General features: G+C 41.1%; 1 protein-coding gene across 1 annotated transcript in view; it reads left to right on the top strand.

The window, feature by feature from the left end:
* Nucleotides 1–27,194, top strand: part of STK3 (serine/threonine kinase 3) — a 278,273-nt gene that overhangs the window by 122,973 nt on the left and 128,106 nt on the right. The window contains exons 8-9 of the mRNA XM_024215812.3: nt 1,606–1,731; nt 15,030–15,231. Of these exons, the coding sequence (XP_024071580.1) occupies nt 1,606–1,731; nt 15,030–15,231 (328 nt within the window). The remainder of the gene's footprint in view (nt 1–1,605; nt 1,732–15,029; nt 15,232–27,194) is intronic.

Genomic DNA, 27,194 nt, shown 5'->3' with positions numbered 1-27,194 from the left:
GCTCTGATCCAGGCAGCTGCCCAGGCTTCCTGCTGGGAGCCTTGTTGCTGCCTGTGCTCCCAGCTCTCCGCTGTGAGCCAGGCTGCCGCCTGGGCTTCTGCCTCCCTGCTGCAAGCCAGACTGATGCCCGGGTTCCTGGCTTCCAACTCCGAGCCAGGCTGCTGCCCGGGCTCCCAGATCCAAGTGGGGAGCTGGGAGGCAGCAGGGATCCCAGTGGGGAGCCGGGGGCAGCCCAGCTTGGCGCGGAGATCCAGGAGCCTGGATGGCAGCCCAGCTCCGAGTGGGGAGCCAGGGCAGCACCCTGGCTGGGAGTGGGGAGCCAGGAGCCTGGGGGACAGCCGGGCTCTAGCTGGAGCCCCCCACCTGCCCCAGGGTGACTGCCCGAGCTGTGAGCTGGATGTGGGGTTCACATCAGGGAGCTTCAGCACAGAGCTGTGAAATTGACAAGAATGACAGCCAACAGCTGATGTAAGTAAGGCAGTGTCTACAGGGACATTGCGTTGCCCTAACTACACTGACATAAGCCCTACGCCTCTCATGGAGGTGGAGTTGTTATTCTTTTGGTGTAGTAGGGCACTTACATCGGTGGGAGCAAGGCTGTAGTGTAGACATGCCCTAAATTTCAAGGATAGACCCAAGTGTTGTCTTTGGAGTGCTCGTAGTTACATATTGAACAGCTACTTCGCTACAATTATGAATATAACAAAGAGATGTTAGATTGCATCAGTAAAGCTCATCTTTTGAATGATAGGACATAGAAAGGAAAAATAAGGTAAAGGCTTCAATATTTAAGCTGAGACCAAGAAAAAGAAGCCAACTACTGAAATGCTCATTGCTGTTTTTTTAATTGTCGTTTTTCATTTGGTGTAATAACTTACTCTGCCAGTCTCAGAACTACAGGTCTGTTTTCTTGCTCTGAGAAATTCCATGTAAATACTAATGGAGAAATCCGAATATTCTGACAACAGGTGCTTAATAGACAGCAACATGCATATGAAGAGGGGTAAATGATATTTTAAATGGTTTCTTTTTTAATTCAAATCTGCCTGCTAAAAGGTAGTTGGGATTTTTTGCTTGTTTTACATTTCAGCATTGCAGATGATTAAATAATTCATGACATATTAAAATACAGGTTTGTTGAAGTAAGCAACAGCAATGGCTGCTCTGCTTATGGCCACTAATTTGTGTTGTCAGCTTGTTAAGATTAATTAAATGTTGTAACTGAATATCTGAAAAAGTTTATTTTTCTATGTCAGACAATCACCGCTCTATTTATTTACTACCTAATCCACATTTCCTTTCAACAATTACACCCTCAACTATAAAGCAGTTGTATTATATAGTTACATTTTCCCATGGCTTGCTGTATAAAAAACCCAAATAAATAAAAAAGCTAAATTTTATTTAGTTGCAAAGCAGCTAAGAGGGATTATATATTTCCCGAACCTAGATTTTAATTTCTGTCTGATGTGAAAGACTATTTATCGCTAAAGTCTTTGATGTTGAATAACATGTTATTTTTAACATCTGTTACTTGTAATTAAGTTGTAGCTGAAAAGTATTTGTTGGATTTCTGTTATATAATTTCATGGTTTTGTTTTCTAGCATATTTTTATTAAGAATGCCAAACCAGTCTCAATTTTAAGAGATCTGATCACAGAAGCTATGGAGATCAAGGCAAAGAGGCATGAGGAACAACAAAGGGAGCTGGAAGAGGAGGAAGAAAACTCGGTGTGTGTGTGTGGTTTTTTTTTTTTTAAAGTATTTTGTGTATTAAGTATTTTTTCAACACACACACACACACATATATATATATATGTGAGTGTGTGTGTAGTGTGTGTGTGTGTATATATATATATATATATATATATATATATATATATATATACATGTTTTGAATCTTCTTAACTGTTCTTCAGCATGCAAGGTCTGAGCTTTCACCTTTATTCATGTTGAGTAATACTCCTGTGACTACTGCAGCATCAGCCTGTTCCCAATCCAGCTTTACCTAGTTGTAGTGATATGAGCTCTTTTTAGAATAAAGATGCCATTTCTACTTTAACTATGGTACACTACAGTAAATGCAAATGTCCAGGCTAAGGTTTTCAAAAATGAGTCGAGATATTCAAATTAGGCTTGTAAATCCATATTTAGGCACCCGAATAAGTATTCTGATTTTCAAAAGTTAGGAGTATCCCACAGCTTTCCCTGAAGTCAGTTATAGAAAACAGTTATCTAAAATAGAGAATTAGTGATTTGTGAATTGTGTTGGTTGATGTTGCTATTTTCACATTATGCCCATGATTTTTCATGCAGGTCTGTTAGGGAAGTCATATGCAGTTTTGTTGTTTGCTACTTAATTTATAGGAGAGGAGACTTTATTGGCAGGCCGCTGAGCTGATTTTAATTCAGATTCTTACAAGTGGTCCACAAATAACTATATGCTGGAGTAGAATTTCAGTTCATTAAATGATCCTTAAAAAGATGAATTTGTCGCAGACCTTTAAAAAACACCTTTCTTGGCATGTTTTTCTTCCTACTTACCACCTCCTGAGCTCTCAAACTCAGATATTTTGATCTAAGTTTGGTCTAAGTTGCGTCTTTGTCACAAACCCAGAACAAGGAGTAGCATGTAGTTGCACCATCTCAGCAGTAGATTGGGAAACAGACTATCAGTCAGGGACTAAGTAATCTGTGCCAGCCCTATATTTGGTGCAGTTACTTCCCCAGTGTGGCAGCTCAGCTCTCCTATCTGGGTTGTTGCGGTAGGAGTGAAAACAAAGCTCCACTCACTCCCTGCCCACCTTCATGGGTGGGAGAGTAACAGCTGCGTGGAGGCTACACTCCCTAAAATATAGGTAGTGAGTGGAGGGGAGTAAGGAGATATTTTATGCCTTGTCACTGCCTCGCCTGGGGACACAGAACAAGCCGCCACTGGCCCTTACAAAATAGAGAATAGCCAACATTTTCTACAAAATGTCTTGTGCTAGTTAGTTAGTGGTTGTGGATTCTGAATTTTAATTACAAAAAGCAAATCTAAATGGGGCTATGCTGACAGGCAGATCTCCTGTCTAGTGGTTAGTCTGTGGCAACAGGCTTGCCTAGTTGTTAGAGCCTGCAGCAGGAGGAGCAGGGAAAGGTAGGGGGACCTGGCCTGCCTACTCCACCAGGTTCTGACCCAGGGACCCTCTTGAGTGCTGTAGGGACGGCATTCAGCACCTGCCATCCAGCCAACACCCTCTCCTGGGTCCCTTCCTACCTCTCTATCCTTCCTCGAGGTGTGTTAAAGCTCGTAGGTGCCCCTTGCAGACTGGCTTGCAGGCCTCTGTGGGTGAGAGTCCCTGTTTCGTGCTGCGGGTCCCCTCCTGGTAATGCATGCTCTGTTGTAGTCCCTCTATAGCGATGAGCAAAGGTCCATTCCCTTCTGCTAGCTGCCTGGCTGTGCTGCAGTGCCTCCTTTTAAGCCTTTCCAACTGGAGTGGGGTGAGGCTTCCTGGGCCCACAGTTGTTTTTGTACTCCTCTCCTCCCATCCCAGGAAAATAAAACTGCATTCTGGTGTTTGGCTCCCCGCCTGTCTGCCACTTGAAAGGCAGATGCCTCTGACTGTAAGGCTAAATACCAGCTCATAATCCGGGAATCGGTGTCCCTTATGGAATTTAGCCAGTGGAGAGGTCGGTAATCAGTTATCGAGAGGCTGGGGTTTCCGAAAATGTAATATTGTAGTGCTTCTGCGGCCAACTTCACTACCCAGGGCTCTTTCTCTATAGTTAAGTGGGCCATTTCTCTGGGAAACAGTTTCTGGCTAATATAAAGTATTGGGTGTTCTCCCCCCACTCTATCCATGTCCTGGGACAGCCCCACCCAACATCTGAAGCATCTATGTGGAGTGATAACTGGGTGAAGGAAAACAGTTTCTCTACTCAGAGGTCTTTCAAGGTTCTGAAGGCTCTATCACAGGCCTTTAGTGGTGTGCTTTTTTTTACCCTATATTTTTTTATGATTATATGGTTTGGAAAATAAAAGAAAAATGGTACTTGGCTATTAGGTCTGATTTGCTATAATGAATATCTGATGGTTATTTTTGTTGAAATTGCTAATGAATTATGTTTGGTACTTACAAGTATATTTATTGCTAATAGGACCTGCATGTACTCTGATTTTCTCTATGCTGCTCAGAAAACTGAAGCCCTTAATAATAAATAGCTTGAGTATTGAAAAAAAGTGCTGTAGTGCGAAAGAAAAGTTGCCAGTGCAGCTAGAATCCTTATCATGAATAATCATTTAAATTAATCCAACTAAATTTTAAACAAAGTTTCATTTTCAACCACAGGTTTGTAGTAGTGACTTTTCATTTTATCATGTTGTATAAAATATCTTGTTCTGGACTAGTTTTAATAATCACTCATTCTTGATGTTGATTTCCCTTGTGTTGCCATTGCATCTTATATGCAGTCAATCATCATAAGAAACTCCAGCTTTCTTGGGTCTTGCCCACTTGTAGTCATTAAAGATTACAGTACACTTTTCATAAGAGTACTGAGTTAACCCTAGTGTCCAGGACCAATTCCAAGTTGGGTAATTATATGCTATCTTCCTACATTCTTTTTGCACTTCTAATTGGAAAAGATCATCTTCGCTTCATGTTCTAAATTGTTAAGGGCTAGATTGAGAAGGGCTAGAAGGCACAGTGCTGAACAAGGGGCGGACTCAGTTGAAGGCTCAGCTCCCTTCCTGTTTGACCCTTGCTCTGAGGGCGGGAAGAGGATAGATACCAGCAGCGTATTATGACATCCCTTGTGTGGATATAGCTATTCTGGCAGGTGCATTCGGGGGGAAGGCACAGTCAGTGTTTCTTCTCTTCCATGGTCACCTGCTCTGGGCAGGGAGAGGTAAGTGGCTCACTTATCCCTGCATACCCAGACCCAAGGTCCAGGTAACCTGTGCAGGAATACATGGGTTTCTTACTATTCCTTAATGCCCTGTGTGAGCATATAGTCCGAGTGAAAACATAGCCCTAAATAATTTAATATGTGAAGGCACCTGCATTTAATGATCTCTACATATAGTTTATATACATGTGCATAGTCCGATTACAGATGTAACAGTACCACTGAACTGGAGCCATCCTTAGGTTGGAGAGTGACAACCAACTAGTGCATCGAACATTGCACAATAATATAGGGAAGATAACATGTCATATAGTAACTCCAAAGCTCCTTGGAGCAGGTGGACTCCATTTGTATGGTGTATTTTTCCTTTCAGCAGTGCTGTGTACACCTGTGGTACTGTATGAATAACATAATTGACTAAAATGACCAGTTTGTGGCATGACATGGTATCTTTTTTGCTATAACATCAAGAAATTTGAACTTTAATTCATGTCCTCAGTGTAGAAACACAGCTATAGGTATAATAGTACACATTTTGTTTATGCTTTTTCTCTGTATACATTTCATGTATATAAGTAAAGGGATTTTTTAGAACTAAATGGATTAAGTACAAAGATTGCACAAGTACACTCTTCATTTTCAGAACCTGTACCATTCTGTTTTCCTCAGGTGTGGAAGAGTCACATCTTGTCCACCTGCTGTAAGCATCTTGTGATGGGGACACAATTTGTAGTAAATATTTTGATATATATGCTTTTCAAAAACCTGACACTGCACACCTGTAGCCTGGATGGCTGTTATTAACAACTAGCTTTTCTTGTCTTGTTTGAATTACAGAATATGATTGGAAATAGTGTACTGTGAATTGATTTTGTGCATGTTACAGGAACTGCTTGTGTGATGGGAATGCATTCTGACAAACTGACATGTTTTGATAGGTGCTGAGGTAATTGTACAGATTTTTTTAATTAAGCAAAAATTGCAAGCTGTGTACTTTACAGAAGGTTAATCGCAATATCAAAGTTTAAATGTTAGTTTAAGCATTACTAAACATGACCAATCTCTTCTCTTATGCATTTTTTGAAGTGTGATGTGAATTTGATTCTGAGGTCGGGCAGCTGTATTATGGGAATGTAAAGTAATTCGTTGCCCGGCAGCTCACAAAAAACATGTCTAAATATTTATTTCAAAGGATCTTTAAAGAAATGAACTAATAATCAACTCTTAGAATATGTTTTCTGTTACATTTAAATGTCTCCGTTATTTGAAGAATGTTTAAACTATTTTAGAGGACTAATTCAAACTAATTTTACTTTTGTAACTGACTCATAACAGTCAGCCATTGCCTTACCAATACAGTATGCCTCCCTTTATGCTAATTAATCCTTATAATTAAATTTCCTTTTGTTGCTGTTATATTAGTGCTTAGAAAATGGGGTCAGAATTTGAAATTTTGCAAATAATTGCTGTAATTATTCCTTTTTTATGGCATTATTTTTTAAAGTAAAAGTAAATTGCCGTGTGTCTTTTAGTGAATAATGCATTTTTATAGCACTTAATATGCACAGCAAGGCAATATTGATTATGTGCTGGGAGTTTTTATATTTACCACATACATTGAAAAATGAATATAGACTGCTGGAAAAGAGGAATAATATAGTTCAACTTTGCATGGTAGATACATAATAATGCTTTCATCTTTCATCTGATTTTCATAACATTTTACTGTGCAAACTAATTAAGCCTCACTACCTCTCCTGTGAGGTAGGTAAGGAATATATAAAGATTAGGGCTGTCAAATGATTCAAAAAATTAATCACGATTAATTGTGAGATTTAAAAAAATCATGATTATCACAGTTTTAATTGCACTGTTAATAATAAAATACCATTTATTTAAATATTTTTGGATACTGACCGGGCTGGCGTAACCCATTAGGTGACCTAGGCGGTTGCCTAGGGCACTACAATTTGAGGGGTGGCAACCGCGGCGGTATTTTGGCGGCGGGACCTTCCGCCGCCTCTGTGGGGGGGCGACATTTCGGGGCGGGACCTTCCGCCGCCTAGGGCAGGAGAAAAGCTGGCGGCGCTCCTGGATACTGATGTTTAGCATATCTGGCACATAAATACCTTGCAGTGCCGGCTGCAACAGTACCATGTGAATGCCTGTTCTCACTTTCAGGAGACATGGTAAATAAGAAACAGGCAGCATTACCTCCTGTAAATGTAAACACACTTGTTTGTCTTAGCGATTGGATGAACAAGAAGTAGGACTGAGTGGACTTGTAGGCTCTAAAGTTTTACATTGTTTTGTTTTTGAGTGTGGTTATGTAAAAAAATTCTACATTTGTTAGGTATCAGAGGGGTAGCCGTGTTAGTCTGGATCTGTAAAAAGCAACAGAGAGTCCTGTGGCACCTTTAAGACTAACAGATGTATTGGAGCATAAGCTTTCGTGGGTGAATGCCCACGAAAGCTTATGCATGCATCCGACGAAGTGGGCATTCACCCACGAAAGCTTATGCTCTAATACATCTGTTAGTCTTAAAGGTGCCACAGGACACTGTTGCTTTTTACATTTATTAGTTGCACATTCACGATAAATAGATTGCACTAAGTACTTGTATAAGGTAAATTGAAAAATATTCTTTTGTTTATCTTTTTTACAGTGCAAATATTTGTAATAAAAAATAATAAGTGAGCACCGTACACTTTGTCTTCTGTGTTGTAATTGAAATCAATGTATTTGAAAATGTAGAAAAAGATCAAAAATATTTATAATACATTTAAATTGGTATTTTTATTGTTTAACGGTGCAATTAAAAATGTGATTAATTGCAGTTAATTTTTTTAATTGAGTTAATTTGTTTTGAGTTGATCACTTCAGTTAACTGAGATTAATTGACAGCTCTAATAAAGATCACATCATCCACCACTGAAATGCAGCCATCTGTGGACATGTTTAGGACATGAAGTATGTCATGGGTCAGTTTGATATATGGGGTAGTTTATATCTAGTGTTAAGTTTGGAGAGATGATCATTGCTGTAAGTATATAATCAAGACCACGTGCACATGGAGGTAAAAATTGCATAGAGATTGTGAATAATATATATGTTGTTCTTCGAGTGCTGGTTCCTATGTGTATTCCACTGTGGGTGTGCACATGCACTTCATGCTCCTAGACTTGGAGGTTTCTTGCAAGCAGTGTCCGTTGGTCTGCACTTGTGTCTTTGCCTTTCAAGGCATAAAGGGCTGGAGTGGACCAACTGCCTCTCCATTTCCTTTTTACCTCTGCATCGCCAGGGTCAGAACCTCCAGTATCTGGAGCTTTCCTTTGATTTCTCTAATCTGTAAATATTTCAAAGTTTGCCTTAGTGCCTTTTGTATATAGTTCTTTATAGTTACCTTTCAGCAGAGTTTTCCAATGAGAGAGATTCCCCCGCCTTGGGGTACCCCCCCCCTCATTCACTGTTATGGGTATTGGACTGTGCCCAGGTCTCCAGCCTTCAAAAACTTTGTCTCCTACCCCCTTTTCTTCTTGGTCAGCAACGACCACCAGTGCTATTTGGAAGGCACATGTCACGGCTAGCTGTACCCGTGAGGCGAGGAAACTCCAGCCTAGAAAATACCCAGGAGAAAAGCATCAAGCATCCCAAACTGGAAGTGTTTCATCTCATGGCCTGTTTTTTGGATTGGGCATCATCAACATTAGAACATTTCTGAAGCCATACAAACCAGCCTTAATAATAGCAGAGCCAACTCAGTAGAAAATGCTATTCAGCAAAATGGAAGCGTTGTTTCATCTGGGCACAGCAAAAACATGTATCTCCTGAGTCAGCAGATACTACCCTCATTTTGGACTGTTTTCTTTCTCTCAACAGCTGGGCTTTCCCTCAGTTCTATATAAGTCCACTTGGCAGCAATCAGTGCATACCATCCAGCATCAGATGGTGATTCAGTTTTTACTCACCCATTTACTAGCAGATTCTTAAAAGGCCTAATCAGAATGTTCCTACCAGTAAGGAAACTACTGATCATTGGGACTTAAATCTTGTACTTTTGGCACTCACTAAGCCTCCCTTTGAACCATTAGCTACATGTTCCATTATCAATGAAAGTTGCATTCCTTATGGCCATCACTTAAGCCAAAAGGGTGGGTGAGCTGGGAGCACTAATGGCAGATCTGCTATACATCAAATTCCATAAGGACAAAGTCTCTACAACTACAAAGTAGTTTCAGCATTTCTCATAAAGCAATCAATCCACTTACCTCTATTTTTTCTGAAACTGCATGCATCAGAAGAAGAGACTTCACTCTCTCCGTATACAATGCGCTCTCTCCTTTTACCTGCAAAAGACAAAACCAATTAAAAATCACCTAGATTGTTTTTCACTATAACAGAAAGAGTCCACGGTCAAGCTGTGTCCTCCCAGAAGATCTCTAGGTGGATCTTGGTTTGTATCCTGCTTTGTTGCCAGTTATTGCATCATCTTCCCCCTCCTAGGGAGAAAGCTCATTTTGCAAGAGTTGTATGGCTTCAGGAAGTACCTTCACTGGACATTAGTAGAGCCGCTAAGTGGAGTTCCAGCCACATGTTCATGAGACATTATGCTCTAGTGCAGAATTCATCTGCTGACGCAACCTGTGGGACAGCGGTTCTCCAAACAGTTCTGCAATCTGCATCCTCACACCCTGCTCCTACTTGAGTACTGCTTCTCAGTCACCAACAGTGGAATACACATAGTACCAGCACTCAAACAAGAGGAAGTTACTTACCTTGTGGTAACTGGAGGTTCTTGCGTGGTCTCTGTGTGTATTCCACTACCTGCCCTCCTTCCCCTCTGCTTCAGCTCTTTACTGGATTTGGGATAGAGAAGGAACTGGAGAGGTGGTCGGTCAGCTCTGTCCCTTTATGCCTTCAGTTCGAAGCATGAAGAAGGCAAGGGCACACACGTGGACCAACAGACACGACTTGCAAGTATTCTCCGACTCCAGGCGAATGGAAGGCATTCACACACTCACAGTGTGGACTACATATAGGGACCACACATCTGGAAGAACCTTCAATTACCACAAGGTAATTTCCTCACTTGACTGTGTATAAGTCCACTGAAGTCAATGAGACTTGATCACATGCTTAAATTTAAGTGCTTACATGGTTTGTTGAATAGGAGTAGACTTCAGCCTGTGCTTAAAATTAAGCACATGGTTAAGTGCTCTGCTGAATCAGGCTTTATAGATGTTATGGAACTTTTTCAGATCCTTATACTTATCCAAAGTATATTATGTGTTTATGATGCTGCTACAGTGCTTTTTCCAAAAGATAGCTGAGTCTACAACCACATTTTTCCAAGGTGATGATGAGGTGTTAATAGTAAATGAAATTATTTTATAGGATATTAAATTTTGTCAGCATGTAAATCTTCACTTAACGTACTGAAGTCTAGTTAGCTGTCTTTGGTGCCATCTAGTGTTTTTTATTTTAATATACGAAGTGTAGTTAAGGAATTTTAAAGGCAAACTGTTTGTTTTATTGCATTTCTACACATCAATAGCAATCTTAATCCCTTGACTTTCTGTTTATCAGTTTACAAAATTTGTAAAAAGGGAAGCGCTAATTAATTCTGTAGTTCTTAAAGTCAATCATACTTAATGTTGTAACTCATACAGTATGCAAGATCACCTCCTCTTTGAAAATGTTTTAACATTTTGCAAGGACTTACAGAGCCTTGTAATATCTTTCCTGCAACTGTATAGTTTGTGAAGTCTTGCACATGTTTTTCATTGTTGTAACTTTGGGTTGCCTGTCCTGATAAGCAGGTCCCTGTGGCCACCTTTCATGCTTAAAAGCTTTATTTTAGTTATAAAATCCTTATCTAAGCTTTGGTAGAGAGGTGAGGATCCAAAATGACAGCCATGAAGTGCCATAGGATATTGAAAAAGTCTGCAGTTAAACCCAGTTTCTACAACTGACAGTTCTATATCATGCCAGAATAAGTTAGATATCTCTTTCTCTCATATATATTTCTGATATACCCCAAATACAACCAAGTACAAACTTAAGAGTCGATTACATTCGTCTATAAAAAAGTAGTAATCTGCTATTCCTTATTCAGCTGTTATTTTACTCCATCCTTCAATTTTTCTCTATTGTTATTGTTCATGAGGAATGGTCTGAGGATGAAGTGTCATCCTTGACGCCTATTATCCTTGCTATTTTAAATTTGTCATATTTGTTTTAATTAATATTTTGTCACTTAATATTTTTAAATAGTAGAGCCAAAGTTCCCCTGAAATGTTAATTAAGAGTTAATTATAGATTGTAACCAATACTCAGAAATTATTTCCATCTGTTGTGTAAACTTGTATTGATATAACTTTATAAACACATCCGGTAGATTTAAGTGGCTTATTCAGAGCCCCTTAGGTCTACTAAGCTATTACTTACATCTCTAATATCTGTGAAAACTGATGGAATGACAACCCTGGAAACTGATGACCTGGTTTAATCCACAAAACAGTTTTTTTTAAACACTACGGGCAGCAGCAGTAGACGTTTCATACCACTGTCCTGGAGAACCCTGTATCAACTCTGACCTGGAGAAAACACTTTTCAGGCCAAAATGGTTGTTAAATCATCTTGGTCATTCAATCCTTAGGGTATGTCTACACTACCTGCCGGATTGGCGGGTAGCGATTGATCTATCGGAGATCGATTTATCGCGTCTAGTGTAGACGCGATAAATCGATCCCCGATCGCTCTGCCGTCGACTCCGGAGCTCCACCATGGTGAGAGGCGGAAGCGGAGTCAATGGGGGAGCGGCGGCCGTCGATCCCGCGCCGCGAGGACACAAGTGATTCTAAGTCGATCTAAGATATGTCGACTTCAGCTACGGTATTCTCATAGCTGAAGTTGCATATCTTAGATTGACACCCCCCCCCCCAGTGTAGACCAGGCCTAAGTCTCTTCAGAGACTGACAATTAGTGCTAGTGGGGCTTTAATGCTGTGCTAGGTATTAGGTAGCAATCACCCAGTAAACCTCTGAACAACTGTAAGATGGTAATGACTTTCAGTCACTATTTCCCATTTGAACTGGTGACATGGAAATGAATGACTTTATTTCCTTTTGCCAGGCTTATTGCTGATGTTACCCAGTTGTTCCATCATAGTCATTTTTTTAAATTAAAGATGTTAAAATAAAGTTTTAAACAAAGTTCAAAACAGATCCTTCAGCCAGTAAGAGCAGCTGCAAAAGCAGCCAAAGCTGGGGCCCTTTGGACATTCAGGGAACTTCCTGTGGTTTTGACAGGACTTTCTCTGCCATGTGCTGATTGGCTGTTTTTTCCAACCCTCTCCTTCCCTCCCAATCTGTTCACCAGTGCTTCACTCCACACCTGGACCTCTTAACCTCCTCTCTACCCTGTTCCCTTCACTCCCCCTTCCCTTCAGTGTCTCATCTCCATTCATTTTTCTTTCCATTTAGCTTATCATCTCCTAACTAAATCCATCAAATAAATATACTTTAGAACCAAGATGACATTTGCTGCCATCACATTGTTCCCTCTGCATGTGAGTTATACTCCTTCCCCCACCTTGTGTCTGTCTTGTCTGCTTAGACTGTAAGCTCTTCAGGGCAGGGACAATCTGTTACTCTGTATTTATATAGTCTTGCACAGAGGGGCCCCATTTTTCGTTGGTTCTTAGGCACTGTCATAATAAATATGATTAATATATGTATATGTATATATGAATGTTTTACACTGACTAGACTGTTTCCAGTTATAGTAGGTTTAGAGGTTCAGATATTAGGTATTGCCATTATTATTGCTCAGGCAAATTAATAAGCCAAACAATTTTTCTCCTCGCCTTAACTGCAGAGGCTAATCTGGATACTAAAGGAAAATCTTGTTTGCAACATTTACCAGAATAAATAGTACTACATCCACACTCATACTGTAAAAGTGGGGATAGTGAATTTGGCTACTTTGGGCTCAGACAGAATGTACATTCCTTAATGAACAATGTAGTTAATTTATCTATGTTCTACATATATGTATTCCAATAATGTCGAAAGACCCATCAAGAAGCAGCACCCCGTTGTGCTAGGCACTGTACAAACACAGAACAAAAAGACAGCCCCTGCCCCAAAGAGCATACATTCTAAGTAACTTAGTTGAGAAGGAAAAAATCTTTAGGTAACCTGTAGACAAAATTATTTCAATGGGAGTTAACTTTAGTGTCTTATTTTTATCACCAGGAGGAGCACTATTAAAATATTCTTATCTGTATACTGGCACAATCTTTCTAATGCTGTTGCTGTAAATTTTCCATATCTTTGCGAATACCCCAAATTGTTAAAGGCAGAGGAATAAAGATACTATTATGGAATGTAGGTTACACTTAAGAAAAGTTTCAAAAAGAAAACAAGTGAAGTGCTTTTATTTAAAAAACAAAGTTTTAGAATTTTTTTCGTCCTCAAGAAATAATTGTTTTCGTGACATTTACACTAGAATTTATTTCTAAATCATGATTATATGGGTTAGTACTATGGCTGCAACACATTGCAGTGTTAGCAGGAGGCCCAGAATTGGAATGAGATCTCCCACTTCCGAAACTGGAGATTTACTTACTTTATAGTAGTTCATCTTCAGGAGACAGGGTGATAGGATTGCTAACAAAAACTCTCTGTGTCAGCCTATGCTAGCTTTTTACTAGATAAGCATTAGAATGTAACACGATTGCCTATATTCTGCTATCATAGATGGGAGGAAAGTTAACATGGTGGCATTCAACAAGGATAAAGGGACTGGTCCATAAAGATGTGGCTCAGTACTTGATTGTGCTAGGCACTGTACAAACATAGAATGTAATTCTGTGGGCAGAATATTATTTAAGTGTTTTCTTTTTCCATTTATAAATACAATTTCTTCTTCTGAAAACGTAACTGTTTTATTTTGTCATATGCAGCACCATACCCATTATCTGTGCCTAACAAATAATATTTTTCTCTTCTCAGGAAAAAACATGTTTCACAGGACAGTCCCTTATGTTGACTTGTATAGCTCTAATTAGTGGTATTTGGCTCCCTCATTCGGGATTGTTCTGTGGTGACTATTCCTGAACTCAAATTATGTTATGCCATGACATAGGCAAAATAGGCATATTTGACTGATTTATATTTTCCCCAAGGAGGACTGAAAATCAAAGGATAGTATTAGCATTTAAAAGGAAGTGCTTGAAATTAGAGTCTTTGTATTCACAGAGATTTTTCTGAATATTCAACAAGAAGCATATTTGAACTCTTAGATTTTCTTTGGATAGTAGATTTTATTCATGTAGTGGAACTTAATGCACAGTACACCATGTTATCCTTTAAATTGCTGTGATGTGCACATATTCTAAATCTGACTTCAGAAAAGGAGTAGGATTTCCTAATAGTGTTTTCAAATATTTGTATTCCATATGGATTTTATGATTCATAAACTGGATTATCATCAGTTCCCTGTTTTACATTCCTGGCACATTACTGCCACTGATTGAAAATGCTATTGTAGCCCTTGCTGGAATTAGTTCTTTTCTACAGTGTTGAAGCATCTGCTCAGCAGATATTTTTCTACGAAGTATCAACATGTTTTCTTCTTGCCCTTTTATCATGAAAGTGGCTGTTAAAAAAATAAATACATACAAATAAGCCTAGCTGGCCCCTCTTTTTTTGAGGTGGACTCTTCAAACAGTTCTCAAGGACCCTCTAACTTTCAAACTTAACTGACTCCTGTCCCTTGACATCACACACTATACACAATATTGAACAATAGGGGAGGATAATCAACATACCTGTTTGAGGTCTATTGCAAGATAACTGGCCCTTTTTTATATAAAAGGGAATTGAGGGGTAAGAACTACAATAGGCTCAGTGAGTGCTAAAGGCCAGCTTAGCAGACACGACACTTGTTTGAAAACAACAATATTTTATAGTTTCTCAATTTAAACATGGCAGAGGTCTAAAAAAATTAAAGGTAATTGAAAAAAAGTCAGCTGAAGTTGCAAAATTAATGAAATAAGGCACCTAAACTATTAACTTTTTGACTTGTTCATTTAAATGTTTTGCTGCAAATAATTCCTAATGTTTGTTTGCAGGAAGAAGACGAGCTGGACTCCCACACCATGGTTAAAACTAATTCAGAGAGTGCTGGCACAATGAGGGCCACAAGCACAATGAGTGAAAGTGCCCAGACAATGATTGAACACAACAGTACCATGTTAGAATCAGACTTAGGGACTATGGTGATAAATAGCGATGATGATGATGAAGAAGAAGAAGAAGATGGGACTATGAAAAGTATGTTAATTATTTATTTCCTTTTTCGATTAAGAATTATTTTTCCATATTGCACAAGGGTGTACAACATTAGGGTATCAATATTTAAACACTGTATATACTGCTTTTAACATGTAGTCCTTATAAACTGTATTTTGCTCTTTCTCTCATGCCCCACATTTGTTTGGATGAATTTCTTGAAATTAAACTGAAATGTAGTAATTATGAGAGAAAGCTAATTAATAGATCCTGATCCTCAAATTGGATCCATGCAGAAGTATTCTCTGTGCCTGTGTATGGGCCCATTGACTTCAAAGAGACTCTGTATGGGTGTTGCAGTCTGTCTGCACAGATCCAGTTGCAGGATAAGGGCATGCTTTTTTTTTCATGTTGTATATCCAGAAAATATTGGGGCCAGTTAGCATATTTTATTTAAGTATTGTCATCTTTCATTGACAGACAGATTCCAGTTGACTTCAAAGGGCTTTGGACCAGCCCCTAAAAGAGTAAAACTGAAAAATTACTAGTTTTTTTTAGAGAACAAAGTTTATAAAATATGATACAATCTTTGTAATCTGCACTTGTTAAACAGTGACTTCATGACACATTCTGATACCCTTACTCATGTTGTGTATGACCTTCACTCCACAAGAACATCTGTAGAGGGACGATTTGTTTAATAAGGTACAATTCAACATGAGTGAGAGTATCCGAAACTGTCTGTAAGTACCTGAATCTGTGAAGTGAGGTGCTGAGCACTTTTACCTTCCAGTAACTTCAGACATATATTAAATGACTTCGCTAGCAGTTGAAGTTGCTCAGCACCTTGCAGGAGGAATTCCACACTTCTAAGGTTTGGATTCTATTGTGGCAGAACGCAAGGAATCATTTATAGTGGGCAAGAAGCTTGTGTTAAGTCTAAAAAATAAAGCGAGAGTCTGGTAAACTGAAAGGAATGATCAGATAACAAATGAACAATTAAAACAGCGTAGAGTGTTTTATATTAAATGTGAAGTTGGGTGTATGTTGGAAAAACTTCTGTTGTAACTTATGCAAGCTTGGTTTGAAATTCAAGGCAGGATTACATTTTATTTATTTGTGGTGTAGCTTATAGTAGACTGGAGATTTTTTTCTCTCTTCAAATGTAAGATAATAAACAGTCCCATTGATGAGTGATGAGTTTCAGTAAGATGATTAACCCTATAAAACATTTAGTACATGTTTTAATTTGTTTTGATGCTGAAACTGTATTTGCTTTATAAACTGTGAGACTAATAGGGAAGCTTAGTGCAAGTAATCCTGAATTAATCAAATTTAACATGTTATGGAACAGGGTAGTAATAAGTATAAAGGTACCAGATAATTGAGGGAAAAAAACCAATTTGAGGGAGCGAAGGAAAATACTGAGTAAATTCTTGTGGGTAGAAATGTTACAAAGTAAGGATTTCAAGAAAAAAATGATATGCGGCGTTCCAAACCTTTTAAGACTCAAAAATCCATACAGGCAGATGATCAGCCTGCCAAAAGGACAGGTCAACGTGGTGTGCAAAGCCAACTCCCCTTCCCCTCCCGCCCCCAAAAGATCTGTGCTGGGAATTGCAGTTATTTGGGGAATGAGAGTTTATATAAATGAGTTCCTCATCTCATATGTGCTGCAATTCCTAATCCATGCTCAAATCCTTTCTCTACTCTTTGGAGACATGCAGCCTGCAACAGTTACTGCAATCCTAGTTCTCAAGTAATCCCAGTAGCAAGCTGTGATGGCCTAAACCCACCTTGCAGTTCGCAAGAGGGATTCTTAACTCTATTGGTAGCTTCCTCTTCTTCAACAGACTTTTTCAGACTTCTGTGTTCTTCCTGAACCTCTGATTGCTAGCTTTTAAAGGGCAAAGGGAGGAATATGATTGGGACAATATGATTCTTCTTCTTCTCCTTGGGTGTCAGCTTTGTTTTGGGATCGCTAGCCAACAAGCGTTAGCTCCGGACTTCATGGTCCACTTCCCTGACTAACTGCAATGCAGTGTTATTCCTATGTCACTTTGTCTGTGACCCTCACCCCTACCTCAACCCATCCAGAAAAAGGGAAGGTTTGGGAGACTACTCAGTGCCAATAAGGAGATTACTTAGCTACTTCCAAAGAGGAGCTTCTTACTAGGAATAGGATCAGCTGTGTTGTTTGGGAAGAATGCAGATCCTCTGCAACTCTCACTCTCTTGGAAAGAAACGTGGACTGGAGGGAGCCTTAAGAATGTAAATGATGTTCAGAGGTTTCTGCAGAATGCCATAATTAATGTACAACAGACTTCCATTAAAAAAAGTGAGAAATAGAAGTCTAATGGGGCTTTATGAGGGGCTGTTCAAGGGTTTTATAGGAAAGAAACTACACATGGAAAAAGAGAATAGGCACAACTGGAATATACAGAGTTGGCGTCAAATTGTGCCCAGCTCCTGTGTGCATTTGCAAGGGAGGGAAAGGGCACAAGTAGCCCTCTTCTCAGAGTGATGGTCCCTATTGTATTCCACTTTGGGTTATGCATGTGCACCATGTGCCTGGAGTCAGAGAATTTGAAAGTAGTGTTCACTGGTCCATGCATGTGCCCTTGCTCGCCTTGTGCTTCTGATCGAGGTGATAAAAGGCAGGGCGGGTCAATCACCTCTTCAGTTCCTTCTCACCATCACATGGTTCAGGTTGGAAACTTTAGGGTCCTCAGCTATGATGTCATTCTGAAAAACAATATTAATTGTGATAAATAGTTCATAGTTTTAATAGTTCTTAATAACTTGTATAGATTTAGTCATTTTAATAGTTTTTAGTACCTTTTAGAGTTAGATTAGGCTATGGGGGATTCCCCCCACAACCCAGTACCCCATCCAGGTACTGTACTATGCCCAGAACTCCAGGCTTCAAACTCTGCGTCTCCTGCCCATGATCCTTCCTGGTCAGCAACAACTATCAACACAGCCTCTATTCCCTGGGAGAAGCTCACATTGCAGCTCAGTGCAGTAGTTGCCAGCCCTTCCCCAGCCGTACCCAAAAAGGGTAGGCGCTTTGCTTCTGTAAGTATCTCCTGGAGATGGCCATGAGACCCCAAACAGACCCACGCTGGGGAACCCTACTTGTACATCAGCCTGAATCAGCAAGGAGTGAGCCTCCTGCTGCAAAGTCTGACTCTGGTGCCAGAGAATCCACAGACACCACAGCGGAACCTAGTTGGGAAGCACTCTCATAAGCACGGGATTAAGTCTTCCTCTATGTCCACTTCACTTCAAAGAAATCAGATGTGCCTGCAAGCAAATCCACCAGCTCAGTCCATGAGGACTTAGTATGTCCTAAGTCCCATAGGCTTGACAAGAAAGCACAGAAACATGGGTCTCTGCTGGCTCCAGACAGTGCTCTGTTGGTACCACCATCCCCAGCTCCTCATAAGATCTGGGTCCCTCTAGTACTGGTGAAGTCTGCCGGATACCATCATCATTGCTGGCCCAAACAGAAAAAGTCTCCCTTACACCTGGGAGGTCTAGATCCATAGCCACACCACAGGCCATTTTTGCTCTCCTGAATCCAGAATCCCCTGCTCCATCGGGACTCTGTTTCCAGGGAGCTCACATCTCTTCTGAGAAACCTGCCTGTGGGATGGAGCTTATGGCACCCTCGCCCCCCAATTCACAACGCAGACCTCTCCAGTGCCACCAGCGGTACCACCACTGGAAACAGAGTCAGCCTTTTCCTCCTCAGGAGATTCAGAACCATCAGAGGAACCGCTCCTCCTGTACTGTCCTTACTCATTTCCCAGGAGACCCACGCGGCCCTGGAATCAACTGCCACTTCACCTGACTCGGAGACACTTGTACCCCATACCTTGGGGACCCCCATGATCACCTACTGGCCATATTGGGGACCCTGGGACTAGCATCCCCCTTCAAAATCTATTCGATACACCAGGGAGTTGCCACCTGCCTCTTCTTTGAAGGAACTATTAAATTTACCCCCAGCTCCAATAGAGGAGTAGTAGTACTATACTCCAATTCTGGAAGTTCCATTGAAACCAGCCACATTACCATCATCATCATTGCCTGATGAAGTGGTGACCTAAGTATCCCCTCTCCCCCCAGATGACTTTGGCAATTCCAGGACCTTCTCTGCAGAGTCGTTGGGGAATTTCAGATGCCATGAGAGGAGATTCAGGACTCCTAACACAAGTGCTTGGACATTTTCCATGCCTCTGAAGACCTACAAGAATAGCCCTCCTGGTTAATGAGGCTGTGACAGGGTTCGACTCACCGATGTGGCACCTCCTGCTGGCTGTCCTGGGAATTAGCTTATTTCGCCAGTGTGCCCTCGCTTGATGACGTCTCGCCACCATCATGTCTGCTCCAGGAAGTGCATTGTCCCAAAGAACACAGCATCCTGTTCAAAGCCCCCTCACAGAGGCCATACTGGAGTTGGCTAGGACAGTGTGACACCCCCCCCCCCGCCACCTGTACTCCTACCCCCAAAGGAGTGGAGAGGCGTTATTATGTGCTGGCTAAGGATTCAGAATTCCTGTTCTCTTACCCAGCTCCCAACTTGTTGGTGGTTCCGGCCACTTCAGAAAGGTCCAGGCAACGATATCTCAGATCTATTCCCACAGATAGCGTGTAAATGCTTAGATCTACTGGTCCTCCAGACTTTAGTTCAGGCTAGCTAATTATCAAGCAGTTGGCTAAATATGATTTCCTGAAGTATGCCAAGTTTGACAAATTCATCAACAGCCTCCCACAACAGGACTTTATTCATTTCCAATCCTGATAGAGGAAGGGAAGTCAGTAGCCAGAACCACCCTCTAACCTACATAAGAACATAAGAATGACCATACGGGGTCAGACCAATGGTTCATCTAGCCCAGTGTCCTGTCTTCCAACAGTGGCCAATGCCAGGTGCTTCAGAGGGAAAGAACAAAACAGGCAATCATCAAGTCATCCACTACTAGCTTCTGGTGAACAGAGGCTAGGGACACTCAGAGCATGGTGTTGCATCCCTGCCCATCCTGGCTAATAGCCGTCCTCTATGAACGTATCTAGTTCTTTTTTGATCTCTGTTATAGTTTTGTCCTTCACAACATCCCTTGGCAAAGAGTTCCACAAGTTGACTGTGGGTTGTGTGAAGAAGTACTTCCTTTTGTTTGTTTTAAACCTGCTGTCTATTAATTTTATTGTGTGACCCCTAGTTCTTGTATTATGTGAAGAAGTAAATAACATTTCCTTATTCACTTTCTCCACATCAGTCAAGATTTTATAGACCTCCAAGATCTCTTTCTTGAGTGATAACAGCTAATTTAGACCCCATCATTTTGTATGTATAGTTGGGATTATATTTTCCAATGTGCATTACTTTGCATTTATCAACATAGAATTTCATCTGCCATTTTGTTGCCCAGGCTCCTAGTTTTGTGAGATCTCTTTGTAACTCTTCTCAGTCTGTTTTGGACTTCACTATCTTGAGTAATTTTGTATCATTTGCAAATTTTGCCACCTCACTGTTTACCTGTTTTTCCATATCATTTATGAATATGTTGAACAGTAGTGGTCCTAGTACAGACCCCTGGGGGACACCACTATTTACATCTTTCCATTCTGAAAACTGACCATTTATTCCTACCCTTTGTTTCCTATCTTTTAACCAGTTACTAATCCACGAGAGGACCTTTCCTCTTATTCCATGACTGCTTACTTTGCTTAAAAGCCTTTGGTGAGGGATCTTGTCAAAGGCTTTCTGAAAGTCCAAGTACTTTATATCCACTGGATCACTTGGTCCACATGTTTGTTGACCCTGTCAAAGAATTCAAATAGATAGGTTAGGAATGATTTCCCTTTACAAAAACCATGTTGATTCTTCCCCAACAAATCATGTTCATCTATATGTCTGATAATTCTGTTCTCTACTATAGTTAAATCAATTTGCCTGGTACTGAAGTTAGGCTTACAGGCCTGTAATTGCCGGGATTGCCTCTGGAACCTTTTTAAAAAATTGGTGTCATATTAGCTATCCTCCATCATCTGGTATAGAGGCTGACTTAAGCGACAGGTTACATACCACAGTTGGTAGTTCTGTAATTTCATTTTTGAGTTCATTCAAAACTCTTCGGTGAATGCTATCTGGTCCTGGTGACTAGTTACAGTTTAATTTATCAATTTGTTCCAAAATTTCCTCTTATGACACAGGAATATGGGACAGTTCCTCAGAGTTGTCACCTAAAAAGAATGGCTCAGGTGTGGGAATCTCCCTCAGATTCTCTGCAGTGAAAACTGATTCAAAGAATTCATTTTGTTTCTCTGCCATGGCATTTTCTTTCTTGAATGCTTCTTTAGCACCTCGATCATCCAGTGGCCCCACTGGTTGTTTAGCAGGCTTCCTGCTTTTAATGTACTTGAAAAAAAATTGCTATTAATTTTTGAGTCTTTGGCTAGTTGCTCTTCAAATTATTTTTTGGCCTGCCTAATTATACTTTTACAGTAGACTTGCCAAAGTTTATGCTCCTTTCTATTTTCCTCAATAGGAATTAACTTTGTATTTTTAAAGGATGCCTTTTTGCCTCTGACCGCTTCTTTTGCTGTGTTGTTTAGTCCTGGTGGCACTTAAGAACATAAACATAAGAACATAAGAACGGCCGTACCGGGTCAGACCAAAGGTCCATCTAGCCCAGTATCCTGTCTACCGACAGTGGCCAATGCCAGGTGCCCCAGGGGGAGTGTACCAACAGGCAATAATAATAATAATAATATATGGAGATATACCTATCTCATAGAACTGGAAGGGACCCTGACAGGTCATCAAGTCCAGCCTTCACTAGCAGGACCAAGTACTGATTTTTACCCCAGATCCCTAAGTGGCCCCCTCAAGGATTAAACTCACAACCCTGGGTTTAGCAGGCCAATGCTCAAACCATTGAGCTATCCCTCCCCCCTAATCCAGCCCCCTGCCTTCATTAGCAGGACCAAGTACTGATTTTTGCCCCAGATCCCTAAGTGTCCCCCTCAAGGATTGAACTCACAATCCTGGGTTTAGCAGGCTAATGCTCAAACCTCTGAGCTATCCCTCCCCCACTAAGTGATCAAGTGATCTCTCTCCTGCCATCCATCTCCATCCTCTGACAAACAGAGGCTAGGGACACCATAGCCTTCTTTGGTCCTCTTACTATGTTTTTAATTTGGGGTATAACCCTGGGCTCCATGCCTCAGGGTTCCCCAGGGAGGACCAGAATACCTTCGATGAATCTCACCTCTTCAGTCAGAAAATAGATGAGTCCCTACACACCCCTTTGATCGCTGAGTATATACACACCTGCCCCTAAGAGGAAGTTCCATCACTAATCCACTTCATCGAGATATAGGACATGACACTTCTACCATCAGAGACCCAACAAATCACTGCTTAAAAAGCAGAGGTCTCAAAAGTCCCACTTCCATCTATTCTCTGCACCAGCCTCAATATCCCAATCTCAGCCCCTGACCCAATGGTATTTTTGACACAAGCTCGAGAGCCATGAATCACTAAACCCAACACCTCCTGACCCAATACTCCATTCAGGGGTTGTCTAGCACTCTTTTTTTTTTTTTTTTTTTTTTTTGACACCTGCAGTGTGATAACAGTAGACAAGTGGGTGTTGAATGTCATCCACTCTCACTATACAATCAAGTTTGCAACACTATCTCCTTCAAAAAAAAACCTCCGCATCTCCCTGCAGGGACCACTCTCACAACAGTATTCTTGCTCAAGAGGTGAACTTTTTACTGCAGTGAGGAGCAATAGAACGTGTTTCTCCACATTATCAGGGGACAAACGTGTTTCTCCACATCAGGGAACAAGCTTTTATTCAATCTACTCCCTCATTCCCAAGAAGAAGGGCTGGTGGACACTAATCCTTGACCTCCATCACCTCTTCTGCCTTATTTGCAAGCTCAAATTTTGCATGGTCACGTTGGCAGCGATAATTCCATCTTTAGTAAAGGGCACGTAGTTCGCAGCTCTCAATATGAAGGATGCTTACTTTCACTTGACATTCATCCTGCCCATAGACAATTTCACAGGTTTATGGTGGCCTTTGACCATTTCCAATACAGAGTACTACCCTTTGTGTTAGCTACCACCTCCAGAGTTTTTACCAAGGTATTTTCAGTGGTAGCAGCTCACGTCGGACATCATGGGCACCTCATTTTCCTGCACCTCCAGGACTGGCTCCTTCCTGCCAAATCTCACCAAGAAGCTTATATATCAACCTCTATGATGCTCTGCCTCCCTTCCTTACTATGAGTCAGCGTAAACATCAAAAAAATCTGTTCTTACCCCTGCGTAATCTTTGGACTTCATCAGGGTAACCTTTGAACTCTATCACTACTCGGGTGAACTTTCCCACAGACAGGTTTCAGTCCATGAACAATATCATAGCTCACATCACAAGCAACCCTCAGGTAATGGTTAAGACAGGTGTGTTGCTACTTAGCCACATGACTCCACCTTTGCTGCCTTCAAGCATGGCTACAGTTGGTTTACTCCCCAAGCCATCATTTCATGAACCTCATGCTGATGGTTCCTGCCAAGGTCCTCCCTGTCCTCCCTGCTGTGGTGGACAAATCTCATCATGTATGCATGGGGGAGTCCCTTTCCCCCATCCTCTTCGGACAAGACCATCATTATGGACATGACCTTACTAGATTGGGGCACCATAAGGAATGTGGACATCTCAAGAGTCCAGAATGCACATCAGTAACCTTAAATTACAGGCAGTAAGGAAGGCGAGTCCTTTTTTCCATTCATCTGCTCTCACCACATCCTGATAATGTCAGACAACACTACGATGGCCTTCTACATCAATAAGCAAGGGGGAGCAAGATCAGCCTTCCTTTGTGCAGAAGCAGTCCACCTCTGGAACTGGTGTATCAGAAATCAGATCACCCTATCAGCAGCCTACCTTCCAGGGACACAGAATGTTCTCCCAGACACTTTGCAATCGACCACAAGTGGGAACTTCATGATACAGTGCTACACGACATTTTCAGATGACGAGGAACCCCAACCAGACATCTATTCACTTCCCTGGCCAACAACAAGTGTGCCAAGTATAGTTCCAGAGGAGCCCTAGGTTACCGCCTTCCCTCCACTGAAGCTTCTGCCACAAGTGTTACACGAGATCCAGCAGGACAAGGCAACAGTCACCCGGAACTTCCCTTTCTGGCCCAGACAGTTCTGGTCCCCCATCTGCCTGTGCATGTTGTCTCGCCCACCAATTACCCTCCCAATATTTCCCAATCTACTGACCGAATGCAACGGCAGGATCAAACACCCCAATCTATGACCACTGCACCTTAGGGTATGGTATTTGGATGGGCATCATCCCTAGAAAGTGGATGCTCCTCAGCCATTTGAGACATCCTCTCCAACAGCAGAGAGGACTCGACTAGGAGATAGGTTTCAGAGGGGTAGCCGTGTTAGTCTGTATCAGCAAAAACAACGAGGAGTCCTTGTGGCACCTTAGAGACTAACACATTTATTTGGGCATAAGCTTTCGTGGGCTATAACCCACTTCATCAGATGCATGGAGTGAAAAATACAGTATGTAGGTATAAATATACAGCATATGAAAAGATGGAAGTTGCCTTACCAATTGGGGGGGTCAGTGCTAATGAGGCCAATTCAATCAGGATGGATGTGGCCCATTCCCAACAGTTGACAAGAAGGTGTGAGTATCAACAGAGGGAAAATTACTTTTTGTAGTGATCCAGCCACTCCCAGTCTTTATTCAGGCCTAATTTGATGGTGTCAAGTTTGCAAATTAATTCCAGTTCGAGAAACTGCAGAACAATGATACTATCTTTCCAGTCTTCTGGCACTTCTTGTTCTTTCACTCATATTTCATTAGAGTTTTATTAGCTTCTAAATCGAAAGCTGTCAACCCCGGGAGCTTTCCCCTGTTTGAGGCCTTTGATGTCTGCTTTAATTTCATTGTGTGTCATTGGTTCCTCTTCTATTTCTAAATTCGGATTGGCATTTCTCTCAAATCTATGTGTGATCATCAGCCCTAGACAGTTTAATATGAAATGGAAATGTTCTTTCCATCATCTGGGTTGCTTTTCATGCATTTTCAATCTGTTCATGAGAGTCTCTGATGGGCATCACCTGTAGTGGTCTGGTTCTTCCTGAAAGCTCTTTCACTGTTCTATAGAGCTACTTGACATCTCACCTCTGTGCTGCTGCTTCTGCCTTTGTAGCCTTCTCCTGAACCAGGCATGTCTATCTCTTCTTTATATCTTTGCTTTTCTCTCTGTATCTTTCATCTGCCTCTAAGAGTTCTGCCTGTGTCTTACACTGTTCCTTTTTGGTCTTCAGAGCTTTCCGCTCGTCAGTCATTGCCCATGTTCCATATGTAATCCATGGATCCTTCTTCTGCTTTCTTTGGAGACTGACTCGACTACTGTCTTCTTCCAATTTGACCATCTGTCCTCCAGCCTTTCATCAGCCTGGTCCTGTAAAACATTGCAACAGTTACTGAGTGCAGTCTGGAATCTGATCTGTGTTTCTTTGTCCTTGAACTTCTCTATGGCTGTAACACTCTTTTAGTCCATCTTCGTGATCTTTTTGAGTTTAAGTTGTAATGTGGCTACTAAAAGATAATGATCTGAGCCAACATCTGCTTCTGTGCTGACTCTGACAGTCCTCAAAGAAGATGCCCATCTCTTAGATATACACACATGATCTCTCTGGTTGACAGTCACATTGTCTGATGATCTCCATGTGAGCTTGTGAATCCTCTTGTGCTAGAAGATATTTTCTCCTACGTTTATGTGCCACAGAGATTCATGAGGCTTTTCCATTATCAATTCAGATGCCTTCCGCTGCTGTGCCTGTGACTCCTTCCCAGCCAGTAGAGTTGTTGCCCATTTGTGCACTGAAGTTGCCTATCATCAACTTGATGTCATGGCTAAACAGGTCATCAAATACTTGCTGCACCTGCTTGCAGCGTGTACCCTTTCCAATGTTCCCTGCTGCGTTTATTGGCACATAGACTTGGATTATTGTACACTTGATGTGTCTTGTTTCCAGCCTGGCTGTTATTGTTCTGTCGTTCACTGGCTGTCAAGCCACCAGGGTCTTCGTTGTGATGCTGTGCAGCATAATTCCTACACCTCTTTCATGCATTCTTCTTCCTAAGTATAAAATTGTAGCATCATCAAACACCATCTTGCCACTCCCTGCCTGTCTCATCACACTGGTGCCAAGAATGTTCAGATAGTATTTTTTCAGTTCTCCTGTAACCTGTGCGAGCTTTCCTGTACTATACAAAGGATGTACATTCTACATGACTATATTTGTTACAGATTTGTTCATAGGATTCAATGTCTTGAGATCTCAGCTTCCTTTCAGCTTTCACTGAGCTGCATCATACTTGGGTTTTGAGCTCCAGCTGCACCTACCCTCCTAAAGTTTTGGTTTAACTGAACTGTTCCTGTTGCAGTAAGTAAGATTTTTACCTGAGTGGGTTGCAAACCCAACTGCAGAACCATCCTCTGTTATTTGGGCATGGGACTGGGACTGTTACTAAAAGTGGCAGAGTTATTTGGACTGAGAAGAGAGGTTTGGGTTTTTTTAAATCCTAGAGATGCAAAACACTTATGACAAATGTTTTTTTTTTTAAACTTTCCTAACATTTAGTTTCCCATATTTGTTTCTCTCTGCCTTTTATTTCCCTGCTTAAGGACAAAATAAGTAACAATAATAAGTTTTTATTTATAGGCGCCCATGCTCAGAGGCCTCTGGGAGCCTGAACAAAAAATAATTAAAAACATATTTTTTCACAAACAGGGAATTGTGCCCAAATAAAGCTGAGATCGGGAACAAAACAAGGCCTGTCATCCGACCCCATCATGCAATACACAACCCAGCAATAAATAACATTATGCCCTCTTTCTTTCTACATCTGTACATGTTCACAAGCAGGGAGTGATGCCTT

The sequence above is a fragment of the Terrapene carolina genome, unplaced genomic scaffold (assembly GCF_002925995.2).
Source record: "Terrapene carolina triunguis isolate 2854851 unplaced genomic scaffold, T_m_triunguis-2.0 Scaffold58, whole genome shotgun sequence".
Classification (NCBI taxonomy): Eukaryota; Metazoa; Chordata; order Testudines; family Emydidae; genus Terrapene; species Terrapene triunguis.
This window is presented reverse-complemented; position numbering and strand designations above follow the sequence as displayed.